Source organism: Dermacentor albipictus, chromosome 3 (assembly GCF_038994185.2).
Source record: "Dermacentor albipictus isolate Rhodes 1998 colony chromosome 3, USDA_Dalb.pri_finalv2, whole genome shotgun sequence".
In the NCBI taxonomy this organism is placed as follows: Eukaryota; Metazoa; Arthropoda; class Arachnida; order Ixodida; family Ixodidae; genus Dermacentor; species Dermacentor albipictus.
Genome location: NC_091823.1, coordinates 46,746,243 through 46,764,898, shown reverse-complemented (window position 1 = coordinate 46,764,898; position 18,656 = coordinate 46,746,243). Strand labels below are relative to the sequence as shown.

Here is an 18,656-nt window from a genome sequence, read left to right as displayed (position 1 = left end):
ACATAAAAAACTTCCGATGCAGCTTTCTGTTGCTCAGTATGTGGTACATAAAGATGTTTTTCCAAGCGCTAAAAAAGCCCGCGAATACACGCAGAGTGCCTCGAGCAGCCAGTCATGCGGCAATTTTGCGTGCATTTGCGGGATTCTTTCACTCTCGGAAAAACACTTTTTTGTAACATCTATTGAGCAACAGAAGGCTGTATCGGGTGTATTTCATGTCGCTCTACAATTTTATCCTAGACACTTTTCATCTTATAATATTTGAGAAGTTATTTAATTGATTGATTGATTGATTGATTGATTGATTGATTGATTGATTGATTGATTGATTGATTGATTGATTGATTGATTGATTGATTGATTGATTGATTGATTGATTGGTACTACTTATCGAATTAGGAAGAATGAAAAAATAGTTTGAGTAGCTCCAAGCGACTGAAAACAACATTACATTTGTTCTGTCAAGTCAGGTGGCATTAGCATATTTTTAAACTCTGGGACGCCCTGAATCACGAAAGCACAGATTCTAAAAGCAAGGTCGTTAGGCCCTATAACGTGAATATATTCCTATTTGGTTATATTCCAATCTCATGACGTCAAATTTACGTAACCGCCGGCGCAAGCATCGAGTGGTGACCCGTAGTCCAATCAAACAGTCCAATCAAACCCTCTTCCCGTTTCTAGGAGGTCACTTTTGTTTGCTAATAAAATTGCCTACATTGACCGGTTTTTCTTACCTAATTGGCTGACAAGGAGCGAGGAGCACGCTCAAGTGGAGAGGGTTTGAATGGGGCCGAGTCAGCACAGTGAAAATAGATAACCAGAAGAGGAGGGCGGTGCCGGCGTCTGCCATTGGTCTGCTTCCCCTTACTTAGTTTGCGGTGACCTGTCGAAAATCACAGAGGCATGATTGCCACTAAGAGTGCCACTAAAACTGATCCACCGCAAAGAAGAGTTGGCATAGCGATGTCGTATACGTGCAAAAAAGCACTATAACGTTATACTGCTACGCAAAAAGGTTTATTATGAGCCAAATAAGTACATGCTCCCCGGCAGGTGCGAGTAGCCAGTGCCTGAGTGATCGGTGGGCAGCCATCTTTTATTCCTTCCGGAACGGGGCAATGTCCTGCTATTCAGAAAAAAGATCAGTTTTGTTCGGCATAATAGTGCATCTTCAACGCGTATACGTCATTTTGACGCGGTCAGTTTCTGTGGTTTTGTGACGAGAGACCGACGAAGTGGGCGCAGCCAGAAAACTTAGCAGAAGCCTAATGGTGAAAAAGCATCGAATCGGAAATATTTTTTTTCTGTTCCGTGTAATTGTGTATAATCAGCATGTACAGGTCATACCAGATGGGAGCTATCACGGTTTTCGTGACGTCGCGGGACAGACAGCCGAAATGGAGCTGGCCACAAAATGTTTTGACCAAACTGCAGGGCTGATTGGAATAAAAATGTTTGGAAGTGATATACGTTATAGGACCCATTATGTGTGCAGGCGGGGCCCGTATTCACAAACTACTCCTACGTTAGAATTGTCCGCAAACAGCAAGTTCTAGGCCATGCTGATGTTGCACATATCTTTATTGAATGCGGTAAACCAATGAGAAATAGCACTTGCGAACGAAAAACTTTGCGAGTTCGGTCAGCGATGAAATCGCCTTTGCGACCAACAGGGACACACAGGATACACCCACTCGCTCACCTTGTACCGTCCGTGCTTGATGGCGTCGTCGCGCACCTGCAGCAGGAACGGCAGGTTGATGTTGGCCACGACGTGATCGAAGCGCATCTCTATCTGGGGCTCGACGAACGTGAAGAGCGCCGGCAGCGTGCTCGCCCGGCCGCGGCCGCCGAAGAAACGCGCCAGCCCCAGGCCGAGCTGCGTCAGCTTCAGCTGCCGGTCGCACACGAAGTGGAAAGGGAACGCCCGGCAGAAGGTCGCCACCGAAACGGCCAGGTCCTCCGGGTTGGCGCTGGCCACGGGCGCGGCCGCCACGCCGCCGGCGGGCGCCGACAGCGACAGCGCCGGGCTCCCCTGCGGCTGCAGGACGAGCGTGGCCTGCTGCGCCTTGGAGCCGGCGACGCTGACGCGCACGTCGAGCCGGAAGAGCTGCGAGGCGAGCCGGCGCAGCGAGCCCGCGAGCAGCCTGAGCAGCGGCTCGCCCCTGGACGCGCACTGGAGCACGAGGCGGCCGTGCTCCTCGCGCACCCCGCTGAGGCGGCCGCCCCGCAGAGGCAGGCCGGCGCGCTCGAGGACGACGTGCAGCGACTCGAGGTTGACGAGGAAGTCGGCCAGCGAGCCGCCCAAGAAGCGAAGCGCGTTGCCGTGCCAGTCCAGGGTGGAGGAGGCGTGCGCCTCGCCGGCGCTTTCCAGGACGGCGTCCACGGTGAGGCCTGGCGCCGGGCATGACAATGAGCTATATCACTCTAAAGGGGCACTACTACGACTACGTCTGCTGGAACAACTGCTAACTGCTTGTCCCGTGTTTAGAGCCATTTTATAAGGCAAGAGGCTGTTATCGCGATAAACAACGGGGTTTCCTCGGCCAAAATAGTGAATCTCCGGCCTGCGATTCCACACTGAGGTGAAAGGAAACGGAGTGGTACTAAAGTATGGACAGAGATGCAATTTCACAAATCATTATTATATTGTGCGAGAGCTATGTGTGCAGTGTATGGAATGCATTTTAGAAAGCTCTTGCATAGACCGCGGAGCAGTGCATTGCGTCTTCCGATGAAGCACGTTCACTCCATGTAAAGTGAATTTAACACACAGGGGAGCGCGCGAGAATTCTCCAACAATAATCCGAATATGAATAAAGGCGTCAATCCTGCACAAGGTGTGGCCTGTAATCCCTTTGTTCTAATTTTTTTTTAAGAGTGATTCCGGCAAGAAATCACGTTTGGCGATTATCCCTCATGACTTTACACTCGGCACGATTGAAAATAACGCTGTAAAGAGTGGCGAGTCCTAGCGTTGGTTTCGACATCTCCGCTCGGTTTTGGCAACGGAATGTGCTAGACTGCTCACCTGTAATGGCGGCCACTTCTTGCGACAACCGCAGCAAGAATTGTTGCTGGGCGTCGCCTTCTTCTACCCCGGCCAGACTGTCATCGTCTCGCAGGTCGTCGTGCAGTAACGACGCCTCGCGGGCGTTGAGGCCGTCGTCCATTGCCCGCCTGCGAACCAACGGGTTAGTTACGTGCAGTGGTTTTCCTTTGAAAGGGAAGACGTGAGCTATTGCCCCTCCTGACTTATCTGGCATAAGTGCCGATCGTAACATACACACTCGAGAAAAACACATATTGTTTTATTGGTCAATTGATACCAGCCCATAGTAACCTGTAGGTCCACTCCAAAACAAGTGTCTGCAATGATAGTTGTGCTATAATGTAGAGTTGGAGCGGTGTGCTCTCGGTCAGAGACCAATGAGAGTTCTAAAACGTCGCGAATATTCCCTGGAGGTCATCGGCAGATCCCAATGGTACTGGGCAGTAGAGCAGAACTTCGTCGGCCCTAGTTATACCGTAGGCAGTTACACTAAAGGCGAGCCATCAAGGCCAGGTTGAGGCACGATGAACCAGTGGCCGAATTCAGAAACCTTTTCATTCGTAGGTGCGATTTATGACTCGCCAGCCCCCTTCGATAATAAAACCCCCTTTGCTTTAACAAGACCACCTTCTGTAATATTAATGTGCAATAATAATGCTAGGTGGGGGCCACAGTATGTGTCTTGTGTCTGGGTTTCCACCATATATCCCGGACCAAGGTGGAGGCTTGGTCATATAAGATGCTTGGTAAGTGATGTTATATTTAAACGCTGTAATGAGACGATATTCACTGCGTTCGATCCACGAACAATAATATACCAAGCATTATATCCAAGCACATAAGCATCAAGACTTCCGCTTCTTTGTCATGTCTTTGCACATAAAACCTCGACATAAGTTCGCTCGGGAAAGGTTCCCACTTCCGATCAATTACGTTCGAGGTAATTTCGAGGCTGCCTTAATGAAACTCTTCCCATATTGAAGATTACAAAACAATGCGCATTGTGTTTCCGCATACAGCTGCCGAAAGAAGCAAGCGCAGCTATTTGTGTGCACAGTCTTGAATTCTGCGGTCGCGCCATTTTTTCTATGGAAGCAACAATAAAAGAGAGAGATAGGAAGGGAAGAATGCCGGCGTTCTAGTTATTTTGCCCCTATACGTTGTGATGACGAAACTTTTTCTCGTGCATCGGCGCATGGGCAATCAAATAAGTTTCACGCGTGCTCTGACTTAAACCGGGCGCGAAACTCGATTTGCTGCCTGCAGCGGCAAAAATAAAACGCGTGACGTCGCCGTCTTTCAGAGGGGGCATCTTCTGTTTTCTTTTCTTTTTTGTCTCGTTACGAGGATAAATATGTGGACAGAGACGGTGATTCCGGCGCAATGGATTTACGCACGAAGTTAGGTGGTCGTCGCATGAGGGCTGTTTCTTTTTCTTCTCCTGGTTCTGATGGGTAGCAAAAAAACGCGTAATAACTTGAGTGTTTTGTTGTTATTCTTGCAGCTGTTACTTTCTCCAGACGTGCTAGCTCCATCGAAACTAAGATTAAATTTGTTTACCTTTTCACTGGAACTGTGACCCATACAGTTTTGCTAATCCTTTATTCGTCGATTTTGCGTTTAATGAGTGACAGTGACAAGTTATTCATGTTTTCATGAATATTATTGCTGTAACTGGTTCATGCATTGAGTTTATTGTAGCTGCTATTTGAGCTATGGCACATGCGTTTTGTTACTATTTTCCTTTTTAAGAAGCTTCCCCTGACTCTATACCCAGATTGGTTAGGACGCGGTCAGCAGGCTATCTCCGTTTTCCCTTCCTGTCTCGGCCGCAATACACGAGCATTACTTGACGCCGGCAATCACAACAGCAGAAGCAGGCTCCCTTATGGATGTCGAACCAAAACACTATGACAACACATTAGGAAAGTTCCAAAAAGTCATGAAGGAAATGGTGCCAGGCATTCTTTTGCTTGGTCCGACTCTTTACGCGGCAACTTTATGTGTGTGATGCGCAAGATAAATTATGTACCACATACCTACAGCAATGTCTCCGCTATGGAAATGACACCTTGTGAATATAACATGTTCGCACCCTTATACAGACGAAAGAGGGATGACGGGACGATCACATGAAGATGAGGTATGACAATGGCGATGAGGTATGACGATGACCATTAGCCATAATAACGGCGATGAATTACGTTGTGCATGCGGTGAAACGAACGGACAGGGAATCAATAATGATTCATTTTGCCCTGTTTAACATCTCTACGGAGGTTTAAGCACGTTCGGCATTCTTCTTGTTTTTTGTTTTTTTGTACGGAAACATTGGTGCTTTCTCGCACAACGAAATGACTCAAATCTTTCTGATGACACCGTAAAAACCTTTTAGTTTGTCTTAGTTACAGTACACATGAGGACTTCACCTGTTGACAGCTAGTGTGCTGCAAATCAAGTAACTCGTTAATTTAGAACATTCTGAATATACTCACACAAGGTCATCCCACAATGCAGGATCTTTATCGGACACCACTTGACGCAGAGCCTTGACCACTGCTGACGGCTGCGAACAAGAACAAAAAAAGCTACAAATGAAATACGATACTAAATTAAACTCACAGACTTGTTGCTTAGCGGTAAACGAACATAAGCAAAAGCATGTTCTAAAGCATGTTTATGTGCATGCTGCGTTCATAAAAGCAAAAGCTTTTATGTGAACGCAGCAGACAAACTGACAGGTACACGCACACACACTCAGGCATGCACGTGCACACAGGTACTCATACGTAGACACACACATACACACACACACACGCACACAAAGGTGTATATAGAATGACGAAGGTACTAGATTGCGTAGCATAGTTGCGCGTCAGCTTTGGTCAATTTCCGACGCGGGAGCCCCTAGAGTGAAGGGATAAACAAAAAGAAACAACCGAAGCAGTGCGTCTTGCTCATGGTCACTTCGGGATTTCTTATTTGAAATGTGGAGCAATTTACTTTTTTTAATGACACTTATTAAGAGTATACATTTCATATGTTAAGAGCCATATGATCTAGAAATGACACTTGTTTCTTATCTGTAAGGCAAGCGTATAGAAAAAAATATTATAATATGGCTGCTCAGCAAGTTCGTTGCAACACCGCTATCTAATTAAGAAGTTCCCTGGTGCCACTCAACTTTAAAAAATGACGCCGCAAAAAGAACGTAATTAAGCACAACCTTAAGTAAAGGCGTACAATATTTGAAAACTATTAGGTTTATAATACAGTATGGCTATTGCAAAAAATAAATAAGCTTTGGATACGTGAGAGCTAGACGCAGTTCTTGTGGGCACGCAAAATTTTTTATGAGGGCAGTTGCTACATATGTGTATAATCTTCCGGCAATTATTTTTTATTTTATTTTCTTGGAGCTGCTGATGAACTACGTGCAAGCATCTGTGACGAGGGATTCCACTTTTCCAAGATGGTAATCCGCCATCGCGAGCCAGGTATTAAAAAAAGGTAATAAGGCGCTTCGGAAGCTAAGAGTGTCCACCCAAGGTAAGAACCACATGAGACTGCGGCGGTAATTAAGCCTCTTTTCGGTCTTTCTACGCTGTATTGTCATATTCACGCAGCGATAACATCTTTAGCTGTTCAAGTATATTTCTTTTTTTTCTTTTTTCTTTTTTTTTACAGTGGCGCTGTTGGAAGCTCGCTGGTTTTCTCTTTACGTCCGCCGCTTAGCCGAGCTGAGGGAGAGAGAGCTGAGAGAATGAAAGAAGAGCATAAAAACAGCATGGTGGGTGGAGCCTAGTGGGAGAGAAGGAGCGGCGCGCACGCGAGCGAGGAACGCGGCCCGGGTGCGCGCCCTCTCCTGCGGCGCGCGAGGCAGGGGGGACAGGGGAGGGAAGAGAGGCGTTCTTCTCTGGCGGCTGATAGGGTGCCTCGATTTACTCCTCGCCTTCCTCTCCCTAGAGAGTGGAGACGACCGCCGCGTCCACTACGGCGTTAGCCACGCAGAGGAGATGCTGGCCACGCGAATGGCGGGTGCCGTAGTAGCCGCCTTTGGCGGATGCCGTAGGGACACGTTGCCGGCGCTTGTGCGTCTTGTATGCCGTTTGGCATTACTTCACTGGCCTTCCCCCAGCTCCACTGGTATCTGGCGTTTACGAGAGCAGAACCATGCATATTTTTTTTTTGCCCTTACTCTACACACAGCCATGTTGACTATTAACTTGTTTCGTGATGCGCGGGGAGAAATTAAACATAAACGCATTATCAGTTCGATGCAGATATAGCTCTCTGTCACGGCCTTCTTATCTTTACTATGGTGATCTTTCTTTTCACTTTTCTATTCATTTTAAATATTTGCTTAAGTTATTCTTTCTGTAGAGCAGAGGAAAACTAAGTAGGCCGAGGTACCTTTCCACCTGAATTTGCTCCCAAGTAAGAGAGCCGACCATGGAAAGGCAAATTTATTACGAGTTAGAACGGAGCAATCTTAAATTTTATGCATGCATGTGCACGGGCGCGAATGTGAGAGTGGGTGTACATGTGCGTGTGAGCGTGTTTGAAGTAGTACTCAGTTTCCAAAGCGATAGCGTAGGCGAGGTCTAACACAGAAGTGAAGTCAATATGAAGGTCGGTGTCGTAAGCACAAAGAGAGTGAACGAGGTAATGTGATGTTGCCACGAGCACCCTGTGGACATTAGTCAAAGTGCAATGTGATTTTATATTGCTTTTTGTTATTATTCTATGCACAAGAAGATAAATAGCAAAGTGAGATAGCATTTTCAAAGAGTGGCCGGTTCTATAAGGTTTAAAGAAGGGTTGAAGAACATCTGCTTAGGCTTCGCGTAGGCACGCTGGACGAACTGGAATGTTCAAAACAAACTGCAAGTTGCTGTCAGACTGAATCAGGTTCACGCGACCCCAAGATGGCGTCTTGGTCAAGGTCAGAGTCAGTAGAGTAGTGGTCTGTTATTTTGAGGCTAGTCCCAGTCGGAAGAGGGATTATTCAAATCACCAAAACCGCACTGAGCGTGCCCGTATTGACCCGCATATTTGGGAAATAAAAGCAAGGTGTCAGAGTCCACGAGCTGTGCGTCAATGTAATCTATGTTTTAGAGGTATCTTTAGGTATAACATATTTAAGTGAAACCAAGCAGAACGGTTTCTAACCCTTCTTTAAGATGCCTGTAACCAGCGACTTCACGCGATTGCTAATTCACATTACGCATTGACTAATGTCCAATCTGCCCTCATAGCGACATCACTTTGGCACGTTAACTCTCTTCGCTTGCTAGATCGACTTTCGTGTCGGCTTCACTTCTGTCTTCGAACGCGCCTACAGTTTCGCTTTCGATACTCAGTACGACTGTAAACAAGTACGCGACCACGTGTACACGTAACATACGCAGGCACGCACACACCGTGAATTGTATGAGGGTGAGTATGAGGGCTCCCTAGCATAGAATAGAGTTACTGTATATGGGTCTCGTCTGGAGCCATAAGCATATTCACAACTCAAGTGCTGAGTATATCACAGTGTGGCTCTTCGAGTGAAGAGGAAGTTGTGCTACTTTTGTAACGCTCATGGAAGGATGAGTAGTTTCGTCAGAAACAAACGTTCACTTCAATGTACTTGACGCGATGAGTTTGTGGTCACTGAGCATTAACCCAGAAATCACCATGGAGGGCTGCCTTCCGCTATCTCGAGAAGATGTGAAGTGTCCAGTGAAGGAACGTTCTAGAATATACGGAGCCTGGCCACTTGACAATTGCGGCAAACTTTCCTTTTGCACAGAATTAATAAAGGAATATAATAATTACAAAGAAAAGGCTATTCGCCACGAGGTCAGGAAGTGTAGCACAAAGCGATCTTAGAAAAGTAAACGAGGTCTCGATGTATTCTGAGATAAGCAAAAGCCAATGGATACAAGAGTCGGAAACAGGTTGCACTGTATAATGTAAAATGTGTCCCAAGGAACTGAAGAGGCATATGAGTTGGCGATGGGGTGCGTATGTACGGGCACACAGATGAGGATGAGGCACCGCAGATGAGATATGATAAGACACGCATACGGTTAGAAGAGGTGAAAGCGGGTTGCACAATTAAAAACACGCATAAGAATGATGCGCATATGATGTCGCACAAACGCACACGGCGATACTGTACCGACACCACTGTCGCGCGGCTCTGCGGGAGAATTATCCGCGTCACCGCTGCGTACGGTGAGGCACGCCGTCCACGTATGTAAGCCGCACATGAATGGGATGCACGCGTATATAACAAGTGTGGGATGTGCATATAAACGGCCTCCGTGCCCTCGTGATCCACTGCTCGCCATACGACATAGGGACCGCCAGGACGGCTGTGACCACGGTCGAATGCGCCCGTTTCTTCGCGCAATTTTAAGATGACTTAAACCAACTCTTGCACCAAATTTTGGGATTCGGTGTCCTGCACCGATGCTCGAGTTCTATACACGCGCATATGACGTCGTAGAAATCTGTGACGTAACGAATATCAGGCGGCCGAGCACGAAGGCAATTCGTCCTTTGCGTCCTATTCGGAATGCCTATAGCCTGCACTCAAAAAATACGGACCTGTATGCAATTTCAAAAATCTAGTGTAACAAGTTTTCTGTTTGTTATTGTTCCTCTGATCAGATGCCTCTGTTCGAGAAGCTTCACGAATTCCGCTTCTGACTAATTCACGCCGGCCACAACAACGCCGCTAGATTTTACAATGAGACCCCCCCCCCCCCCCCCCCCCGTTCGATGACGTTTCTCTGACGCACTGACACGCGGCGTCGGCGCTAGCTTCACCGAGAAGCGAACTTGGGGCGTCGGCGGCCGCTCTATATAGCGGACGAGTCGTGCAGCACGCTTGGAATGCGAGTCTGCCGGCTCACGGGTTGTGCGCATAGCGCATACCCAGACACGCGCGTGTGCGTACACTCGGTTCTGCGCTGCCGGCGCAGAATGCGCGCCGAGGCTTGTCGGAATGTCGCGCGGGGCGCGTACAAAAGCCGCATCCCCGCGAGAGCAGCGATCAATTTTCGTAGAACTCGGCTGCGAAAGTTTGGGAGGGGAGGACGCAAACGGAGACAGTGTGAGGCACGAGCTGTTGATACACGATGAGGAAGCAACGTGTGGCCGCGCTAGTGTAACAGTTACAATTAAGTGTGATAAACGTAGTAAACTACGCTTTGCTTGGCACGTGTCGCTAGATGCAGTCTGAAACCGGAGTCAGAAATGAGGGAAAGTCGGCGAGCAATGGAGCTGCGCAGTCCGGGAAGTTCTAGTTATAAAGAAAGGACAGAATGGAAGCCAACAACTAGGGATAGGGAAATGCAACGATTCAAGGAGAGCATTAGGCAACCACACTCTACAGACTGCAAGCACGTGAGAGAGAAAAAAAAGGAGGAAAGACAGGATTCTCAAAGTCTGCTACTTCTGTTTCTTTGTTTCGCTCCAGGCTATCGTCAACGTAACCGCAAAAAAATTGGAGGACGCTTAAGCTTCACCTTCAAGAGTGGAACGCGACAGCGTTCCCGTCCACCCGCCAAGGGGTGTAAGACAGTGGGCTACGGCGCAGCGACTACGCGCCCCGCATCGGACGCGGTGAGCGTCGAGCAGCGCCGCGTTCGGCGCGGCAACGAAATGTGCGCCTGAGCAAGCGACGCACGCCCGAGCCTTAGAAACAGCGCGTTTCTAAGGCAACACCGCATTCACTAGAGACGCTTTTGTACCGCTTTGAAGCATCCAACTCGTGGCTGAGTGGTAGAGTCTCCGTCTCACACTCCGGAGACCCTGGTTCGATTCCCACCCAGCCCATGTTGCAAGTTGCTTGAATTTATTCATGAAGTGCCTGCTGGTATTTATCGCTCACGGCCAACGCCGACGACGCCGACGCCGACACCGACGCCGACGACACCGGCTTTTCTGCGACACGAGCTCCTTAACGCTGTCGCGTTAATACGGCTCTATGCGTTTCCCAATAAAGTGCGCGCACCGCTTCGACGCCTAGCTCTTGGTTGAGCCGCAAGTTGTTATTGTTGCCTCAAAATATAGTTCATGCCCACGAAGGGAATTGGCCACAGAGAAAGTGAATAAAACTGCACACCACGAAGACAAACGAAACAAACAAGTCCTTCATCTATGTTTCTTCCTCCTCCTTCTTCTTCTTCTTCTTCAGTTCATGCCCACGAAGGGAATTGGCCACACAGAAAGTGGATGAAAACTGCACATCACGAAGACAAACGAAACAAACAAGCCCTTTCAACACAAACACAAACAAATCTATCTCCTTCTTTCTCTTTTCCATTTTCTTTTTCTTTTTCTTCTTCTTCTACTTCTTGCGCTGTTGCAATCGTTTCTTCTTTTTCGAGACTGCCTCTAAAATGCTTTTATTCTACAGCAACCACAACTATTTTTGATCTTGTGTTGTTTCGGAAGGAAACGGAGACGACACTAGGTTTTACTTGGCAGGCCTTGTTAGATGCACGCTGAAACCAAAGTCAGGAATGAGGGAAAGCCGACGAGTAATGGAGCTACGCAGACCGGGAATTTCTAGTTATAAAGAAAGGTCAGAAAGGAAGCCAACAACTAGGAAGAGGGAAAGCAACGATTCAAGGAGAGCATTAGGCAACCACACTCTAGAGGCTGCAAGCACGAGGAAGAGAAAAAGGAGAAAGGACGCATTCCTCCAACTCTTATGTTTCTATTTCTTTGTTTCGCTCCAGAGTGTCGTCGACGTAACCGCAACAGTGATGCAAGAGGCATGTCGCCAAACTTGTTGCGCTAGGCGACAGACCAAAGCGGAAAAGTTTAGCAGAGCCTTTCAAGCTGCTACTTTTTCTTCTCTTTAAGAGTTTAATTAACGAGAACTGGAATGCGAACGTGAGAAATGATCCCGCTCGTTCTTTTTTGCTGCTGTTGTTCTTTTTTTCCTTTCATTTTTTCTGTCTGGTAAAGTTGCAGTGCCGCTTTGACGCGACCGCTATTCAGACTTGATTGATTGATTGATTGATTGATTGATTGATTGATTGATTGATTGATTGATTGATTGATTGATTGATTGATTGATTGATTGATTGATTTAAAACATGTAGAAGTGCGACAGAGATTGCAGTGCACAATGTAGAGTACCTTAGTGGGCACTCAAAGCGACTTCGCATTTAACCGCCATCTCAGTGCGGTCGTCGCCGTCGAGAACCGAGCCCACGACCATGTGCTGCGTAGCAGGACGGCAAGTTCACCAGCGGCAGCTACAGCGTAGCAGAGTATCTTGGCTTGGCCCTACCCACCGTTCTGCTGGCTAGAAATTGGCGCTATATTCGCTTATCGAGCTCCCAGACGAAAGTACATAAATTGACAGACGTGCTAGTATTTGTAAGCTGCCCACTCGGTATAGTTTTCTCGCTTTAACTGTCACCATTGACTTTCACCAATGACTGTCACCAGTAACAGTAAATCGTCGTCGGCCCTTGCTGTGGTATTCTCAATTTTTTAGCTACCGAAGCGACAGTTTCATCCCACCGGTGGCGCTTATAAGCGCACAGCCTGCATGCCGTAAAGCTCACAAGAACAAAAAAAAGAAACAGGAAATAGAGCAAAGTGAACGATGAATTGCAAGACCGCTCAAACTCCGACGTCCGCATACGTTCGTGGGAAGAAGGAAGCCCGGCAGTGTTTTCCGTCAGCACATGGCACAGAGAGAAAATATGCACAGAGAGAAAACAAAAAAGAAAAAAAAGGCTTCGCCGGCGCTTGTAGTAACGGGGCGTCTTCCTCAATAGGCCCGGACGCAAAGCCGAACGCTACCTTGTTTTCTTAGCTCGCGCACGTCTCGGGTGTCGGAGAGCTTGGCTTACACGATGCATCGGGCGAAGAAAAAACGCATAAGTGGTCGATGGCGGACGGTATCGCCCGTCTCCCTTCTTAGCCCAGTATACGTGAGCACACGCCGTCGCTACAGTGCCGTCCTTTTGTTTCCTCTGCTCGCTTCTCTATCGCGCTCTATGGGCTTCTTCCGCCCGTTTTGGGCCTCACGAGAATAAATGGCTGACCTGAGACGCTGTGTCGCCCGGACAGTAATCACCGATCTATGCGAGACCGGAAACAAGGAGAAAATGACGGGGACCTCTCTTTTCCTTTAGACGAGGATAGAAGGCGAGCACGTCGTCGGTAAAGTCTGACTACGTAAGTCCTGTAGTTAGTATAGTGCGACTGCCGCTCTATACGGCAGAGGCACCCTGTCCAGAGGACGGCGTCGCCTAACGGGTTGTGCTATCACTCGTGCGAAGCAGTGCAGGAAATTGAGGATAATGCTTGCGACAAGTCAGGAAAATAAAGAAAAAAGCCCACATGTTCGTTTCTTCTTTTGTTTAAGTGTGGGTAGTGACATTTCGACTTTTAAAGAAGCTCTGATTCCAAGGAAACGCCGCAAGCGGCCAGTCGCAGGGCAATTTTGCATCCATTTGTGCGCTTCTTTCAGGCTCGGTAAAACCCTTTTATGTAGCACGTATTGAGCAACAGATAGCTGTATCGGGAGTTTATCCTATCGCTCTACAATTTTCTCATTCACACTTTTCATCTAATTATAATATTTGAGAAGTTGCTCTAGGAGTTGACACCATATGCGAATAATATAACAGTTAATATTTAATAATCAAAGAAGTCGAAGGCACTACTTAAGTGCATGAACAGGCCAAGATTAAATAAGTTTTCATCAAAATTCTTTATTACATGCTGCTTTAGTTCTAATAACGCTAGTTCTGTTGATCGACTTGGGACCAAACTGTGCCTCATATAATATATGCCGCCTATTGACAAAACTAGTAAAGCGGCATGCAATGTATTATTATTTGGAAACAGATTGAGAATATAGGTATGACAGATACCGGCCGATAGTTTCCTGGTGCATCTTTGTCTCCCCCTTCTAACAAAACAAAGGAGCTGATACTCGTGATTTTTATAGCGACTCAAAATTCACGGCATTCAACCAATAGCATAAAAATCTATGCCTACACAAGAGTGATATACCCTAGGACATATTTTATAGCTTCGCTTGTAGGTTATTAAAATCTCTATCTTTGATGTTCGTTAAAGAAAGAAATATTCTGTAAGCATCAAAAGCATCTCCATCCCTGTTTATCCGAAGTGCCAGTGGGTGTCAGGTGGATGCCCAGACAAACTTAATACTCCAGTTTCCATTAATAGTAACATCACTCTGTTAGCGATAAAGCTACAAAAAAATCTGCCAGGAAAAGAAACCAATCTGTGAGGGTAAAGAGCGCGGAAGTAATGACTGAACGTTATCGGAAACTGCCGGGCAGCGGCATTGTTTACGGCCCTCTGTGAACACAAATCCGTATGTGCGCTTTTGTTTTGTTCGAAAGTGTAAAAAACAAAAAAAGACATTACCCGCTCGTAAAACTTCCCTGTAAACATTTTGGGTCGACCACACTACCCTCGTAGCAACTCATGTGAATTATTGCATGTGGATACAATATGGCAACAATTCTCTATGTAGTGTGGAGCTTAGCCCAGATCAGTTCCATCAGTTCATAACTTTCTTCTTTGCTTCGCTGTCGTTCCTTTTCTTCTGATGAACCAGAAAAATAATCACCTCCATCAACAGCTTAATTTATGTCCATGGCAGGAGGAAGGCCCCTCCCTGCGATCTCCAATTACCCTGTCCTGCACCAACATATTCCAGGTAGCAACTTCGAATTCATTAATTTCATCACTCCACCTAACATTTCGACTGTGTATATTTTTATTCCAGATCAATATGACGCTTTCTAGTATAAAGAAACCTCTTGGTATGAAAAATATAGATGCCCGCGTATATAACATTTATTAAAATACCTCAGACTTCTTTGTATTAGGGTGTCTCTCCACAAACTGGAAACGCAACTGAAAAGCAAAGCACGCAGACGAAATCTTTGAAGACGCTATTGCCCAGCATGTCGGTCATTAAACAAAACGTAGGTTAATGTAAAGATTCACTGTACGGTATCTATTGTAATCATGGTCTCATTGCAAGCTGAAATGCTCATTGCCCATAAAAAGCGGCTGGAAGTAAACCACCATGTTTATTGTGAAATAAACAAATATCTTGTGTTCGCAACAACTTTCGGGCGCAAAAACAATCATCTCTCTCCAATAGACACATTGTGTAACTCGTTGGAAGCACTGCACTTAGCTACAGCTGCACTGCCGCCTTCCGGTAGTTAATGATGATTTATATTCTCATCTTGACGAATATGTCAACATTCTGGCATTGTGCACATCTTTATTTTTTTATTTAGATGTACACAACAAGCGCAGAAAGAATGTGCCTATGGGCACTGCAGCACAAGCCCAGTCCAGTAGCTACAGGAAGGTCACCTATTGCACAGGACTGAGAGAGTCCCACAAGTATCTGCATGCATACATATACAGGGTGGTCATTCTTAAGTTCTATGGAATTAAAAAAAAACAGCCTGTGGCTGATAGCATAATTCTTGTCCATGAGCTGGATTATTCGAAGAGGCGTACATTACTAGCACGAGAAATCGAAACACATATTCAACTAATTATCAAAACATCACTAATTACCTTAATAAATGATTTACTTTACGCCACTTATTGCAACTTACGAAATGTAGCCGGTGAGCTTGCAAGACGCATCCACTTGAAATGAGTTTCCAGGATGATACCAGTTTCGAGATATTATTTCCCAAATTGTGGAACGAAATACATGGGCGTTCCGGTTGCTTTGTACTTCAATGCATAAAAGAGCGTTTTGTTGAAAAAGTAAGTGGAACAACAGTGCATTTTTACGGCAAGTTTGATGGCGCATATATCTAAACTGGCGCAATTCTGGAAATTAATACCAAGTGGATACGCCTTGCAAGCTTCTGAGAGCGAAGTACTGTTGTCGTCGTCATCGTCGTTGTTGATGTCGTCGTCGTCGTCGTCATTGTTGTTATTGTTGTTTTAGCCTGTCCTGTTCGGCCGGCAATTGTTCTGCCTGAGCATCTCATATGTTGTTAGCAAGGGTGCGTCACCAAACGTTGATCAACCCCGTGTCTCGAAGAAAGGCAATCAACAGTCGTAGAACATCCTTCCTGATTACTGCAGGCCTTTCAGGTAGCACTACGTCTTCAAAGCTCGCGTTGTGAAGCAAGCGTTCTGGATATTCTGCGTATTTGTTGCTGCCCCTTTCACCCTATACCCCAAAGCTTTATCTCTGAAGTCTGGCGACAACTCCTCCGGCCTGTAGCAAAAGTCGTGCGCATCACTAATTTTTAACCAACGCTGTCCAACGCGGCAAACTAGTACAATATTTTTCCTAGTCTCCTGGAACAAAGCCTGAAATTAGATATTATACGATAGTTTAAATTTATTGATATAATACTACGAATTGCGAGTATAATATTGTAGCTCTTGTGTCTGAAAAAGCGGCGGTACAGCACAGCTGACTGGATTTCCTGCTCCAGCGGTCCCCATAAATATGATGGCTGCGACTTTTACGGCACCATCGCAATGAATTGTGTCGCCAATAAAACTGCTGCGATATAAATTGTAAGCTTGTTTCTTGTTTTAACGCTAAGTGCTGTCTGTGAACTTTTCATTTCGTTACATTCTGTCAGGAGCACAGAACCTGGCGAAGCATCGTAAATTCAGTGCACCGTCCAAATATAAAAATAAAATAAAGATAGACAGAAAGATAAGAACTAAAGAAATTTTGCGCCCGAATGTCCTCTTTCAGTCAAGGCGTTGGTCTTTTACCCGATCATAATTTTGGACAGACGGCTACAGTCGTGTGTTGCAACACACGAATGTTGCGCTGTCCCTCCTGCGTCCCATCGGAAGTAGTTTGAAAAAGCAACCGAATGCAGGTGGCGAAGTTGGCTGCACACCTTACGAATTATAAATCCCCGCACGTTTCGCGGCAAACGCCGGTCCCCTTGCGCTGGGCAACCGAAGAAAGTGGCCCGACATCGCCTTCACAGTTTTTATAATAATTGAACAATCCGGGCTCGTATTCACAAAGCATTTTCGTTCATAAGTACTATTTACCATTGGTCTATTGCCTACACTTACCAAATGTGCGGCATAAATATTCGCTAGAATGTTTTTAGCATAAGCGGTTTTTCTTTTTTCTTCTATTTTTGCTAATAGAAGGTGCGTTGTCAGGCGCGTTGACTGTAATTTAAGGGCACTTGAAACGCCTATACGAACAAGCACCTTAGTCAGTTTATGTGTGTACCTCCCAGTAAATATAGCACGGTCCTTTTCCTTTGCATTAACGGAGAGTAACGTGCTCCTCTTGACAAGGTTATACGTTCACATTTATTGCTTTTGGCGTATTTAGCTAACAACTAACACAGTAAAGACCAAGTCATGGCAACTATCACTGACGGCCGAAAAACGAAGCGCGAGAGGGGGTTCTTTCTAACGCACACCTTCAAATGAAAATGCGTACACCGAGGGCTGTTGGAAACATGATATAAAATCTCGCACTGCGACTTTGCCCTTCACGCTGGCCAATCCATGCTGACAAGATCGCAGTGCTGGTTATGGCGACACAAGGCTGCTCTTTCAAAATTGAATAGGAAGCCTTACCTCGGAAGTCCGCGTTTGAATAAGGAGAAATGGCAAAGCCGTTTCGTGACGCAATGAAAAGAATTTAAGTTTATTACACTTAAGGAAATAGTCAAAACAACAATGGGTGGGAGCACGCTTTGGATGTAGGTCATACTTTTTTAGGAATTTCCCGAAATTGAAAATCTTCAGGTAATTGAAACATTAAGTTTGCGATTCTGTAGCATAGAAATGAAAAACGATACAATAATTATGTAAGCAGCTCATTGGGAAATCCAAAGCAGTCAAAGTTTGTACATCATACGCTGCGCTGAAAACACCGCTGATTTGTGAGCAGATCATCTCCAAACCTCGGGCAACCATGGTGATGATTTAACCTAAGTTGTAACCTAATATGTGATGTTAGTTTGCCTTAGACGATCAAACAGATATAGTGTGCAGAATTGTGATATCTGTTGTGGCACAGAGTTACGGAGTTCTAGACATTGTCTTAGAATTTATTCCAAGTTTAGCAATTTCGTGAATTTTTTTGCAAAGGAATATTTATTTTGAACAATCAATATACTACTACTAGGTGGCTTGACCTTTCTCTTTTAATTGCAATACATTTAATTGAAATTGTTCTTGCGGTTTGGAAATATTTCAGTGTTTATGTGTATTAAAGCAGGCAAGTCTGAATTGGCACCGGGCTAAAGATTTCCCTTAGATATTCGTATAGCTTTCCGTACGAAATCAGTAAAATTGGTTGAAGCGATGCGGATATCTTTTAAGAATTTAAGAGGAGAGCGAGGATAAGATCTTAAGTCATTCAGAGAACAATTCTTTTTATTATTATTGTTTCAATTATCTTTTTGTATTTCTATTAGTCAAAAAGGAACTCATTTCTATAGACTTAGCTCCATCACTGCCAACAGAATATCGCATAAGACTGATGATGATAGCTTGTTTCCGAAGGGGGCGGGGGAGGTGGGTAGATGAAAGCTCAAGAAAGTGCAGTGGCAAAAGT

The 18,656-nt window shown here is 45.8% G+C and overlaps 1 protein-coding gene across 8 annotated transcripts in view; it reads right to left on the bottom strand.

The window, feature by feature from the left end:
* Positions 1-18,656, bottom strand: part of LOC135898170 (head-specific guanylate cyclase-like) — a 231,213-nt gene that overhangs the window by 37,886 nt on the left and 174,671 nt on the right. For all 8 annotated transcript variants that reach the window (XM_065426966.1, XM_065426965.1, XM_065426964.1 and 5 more), the window contains 3 exons: positions 5,551-5,621; positions 3,035-3,183; positions 1,706-2,397 (listed from right to left, as the gene is read on the bottom strand). In XM_065426966.1, the coding sequence (XP_065283038.1) occupies positions 1,706-2,397; positions 3,035-3,183; positions 5,551-5,621 (912 nt within the window). The remainder of the gene's footprint in view (positions 1-1,705; positions 2,398-3,034; positions 3,184-5,550; positions 5,622-18,656) is intronic.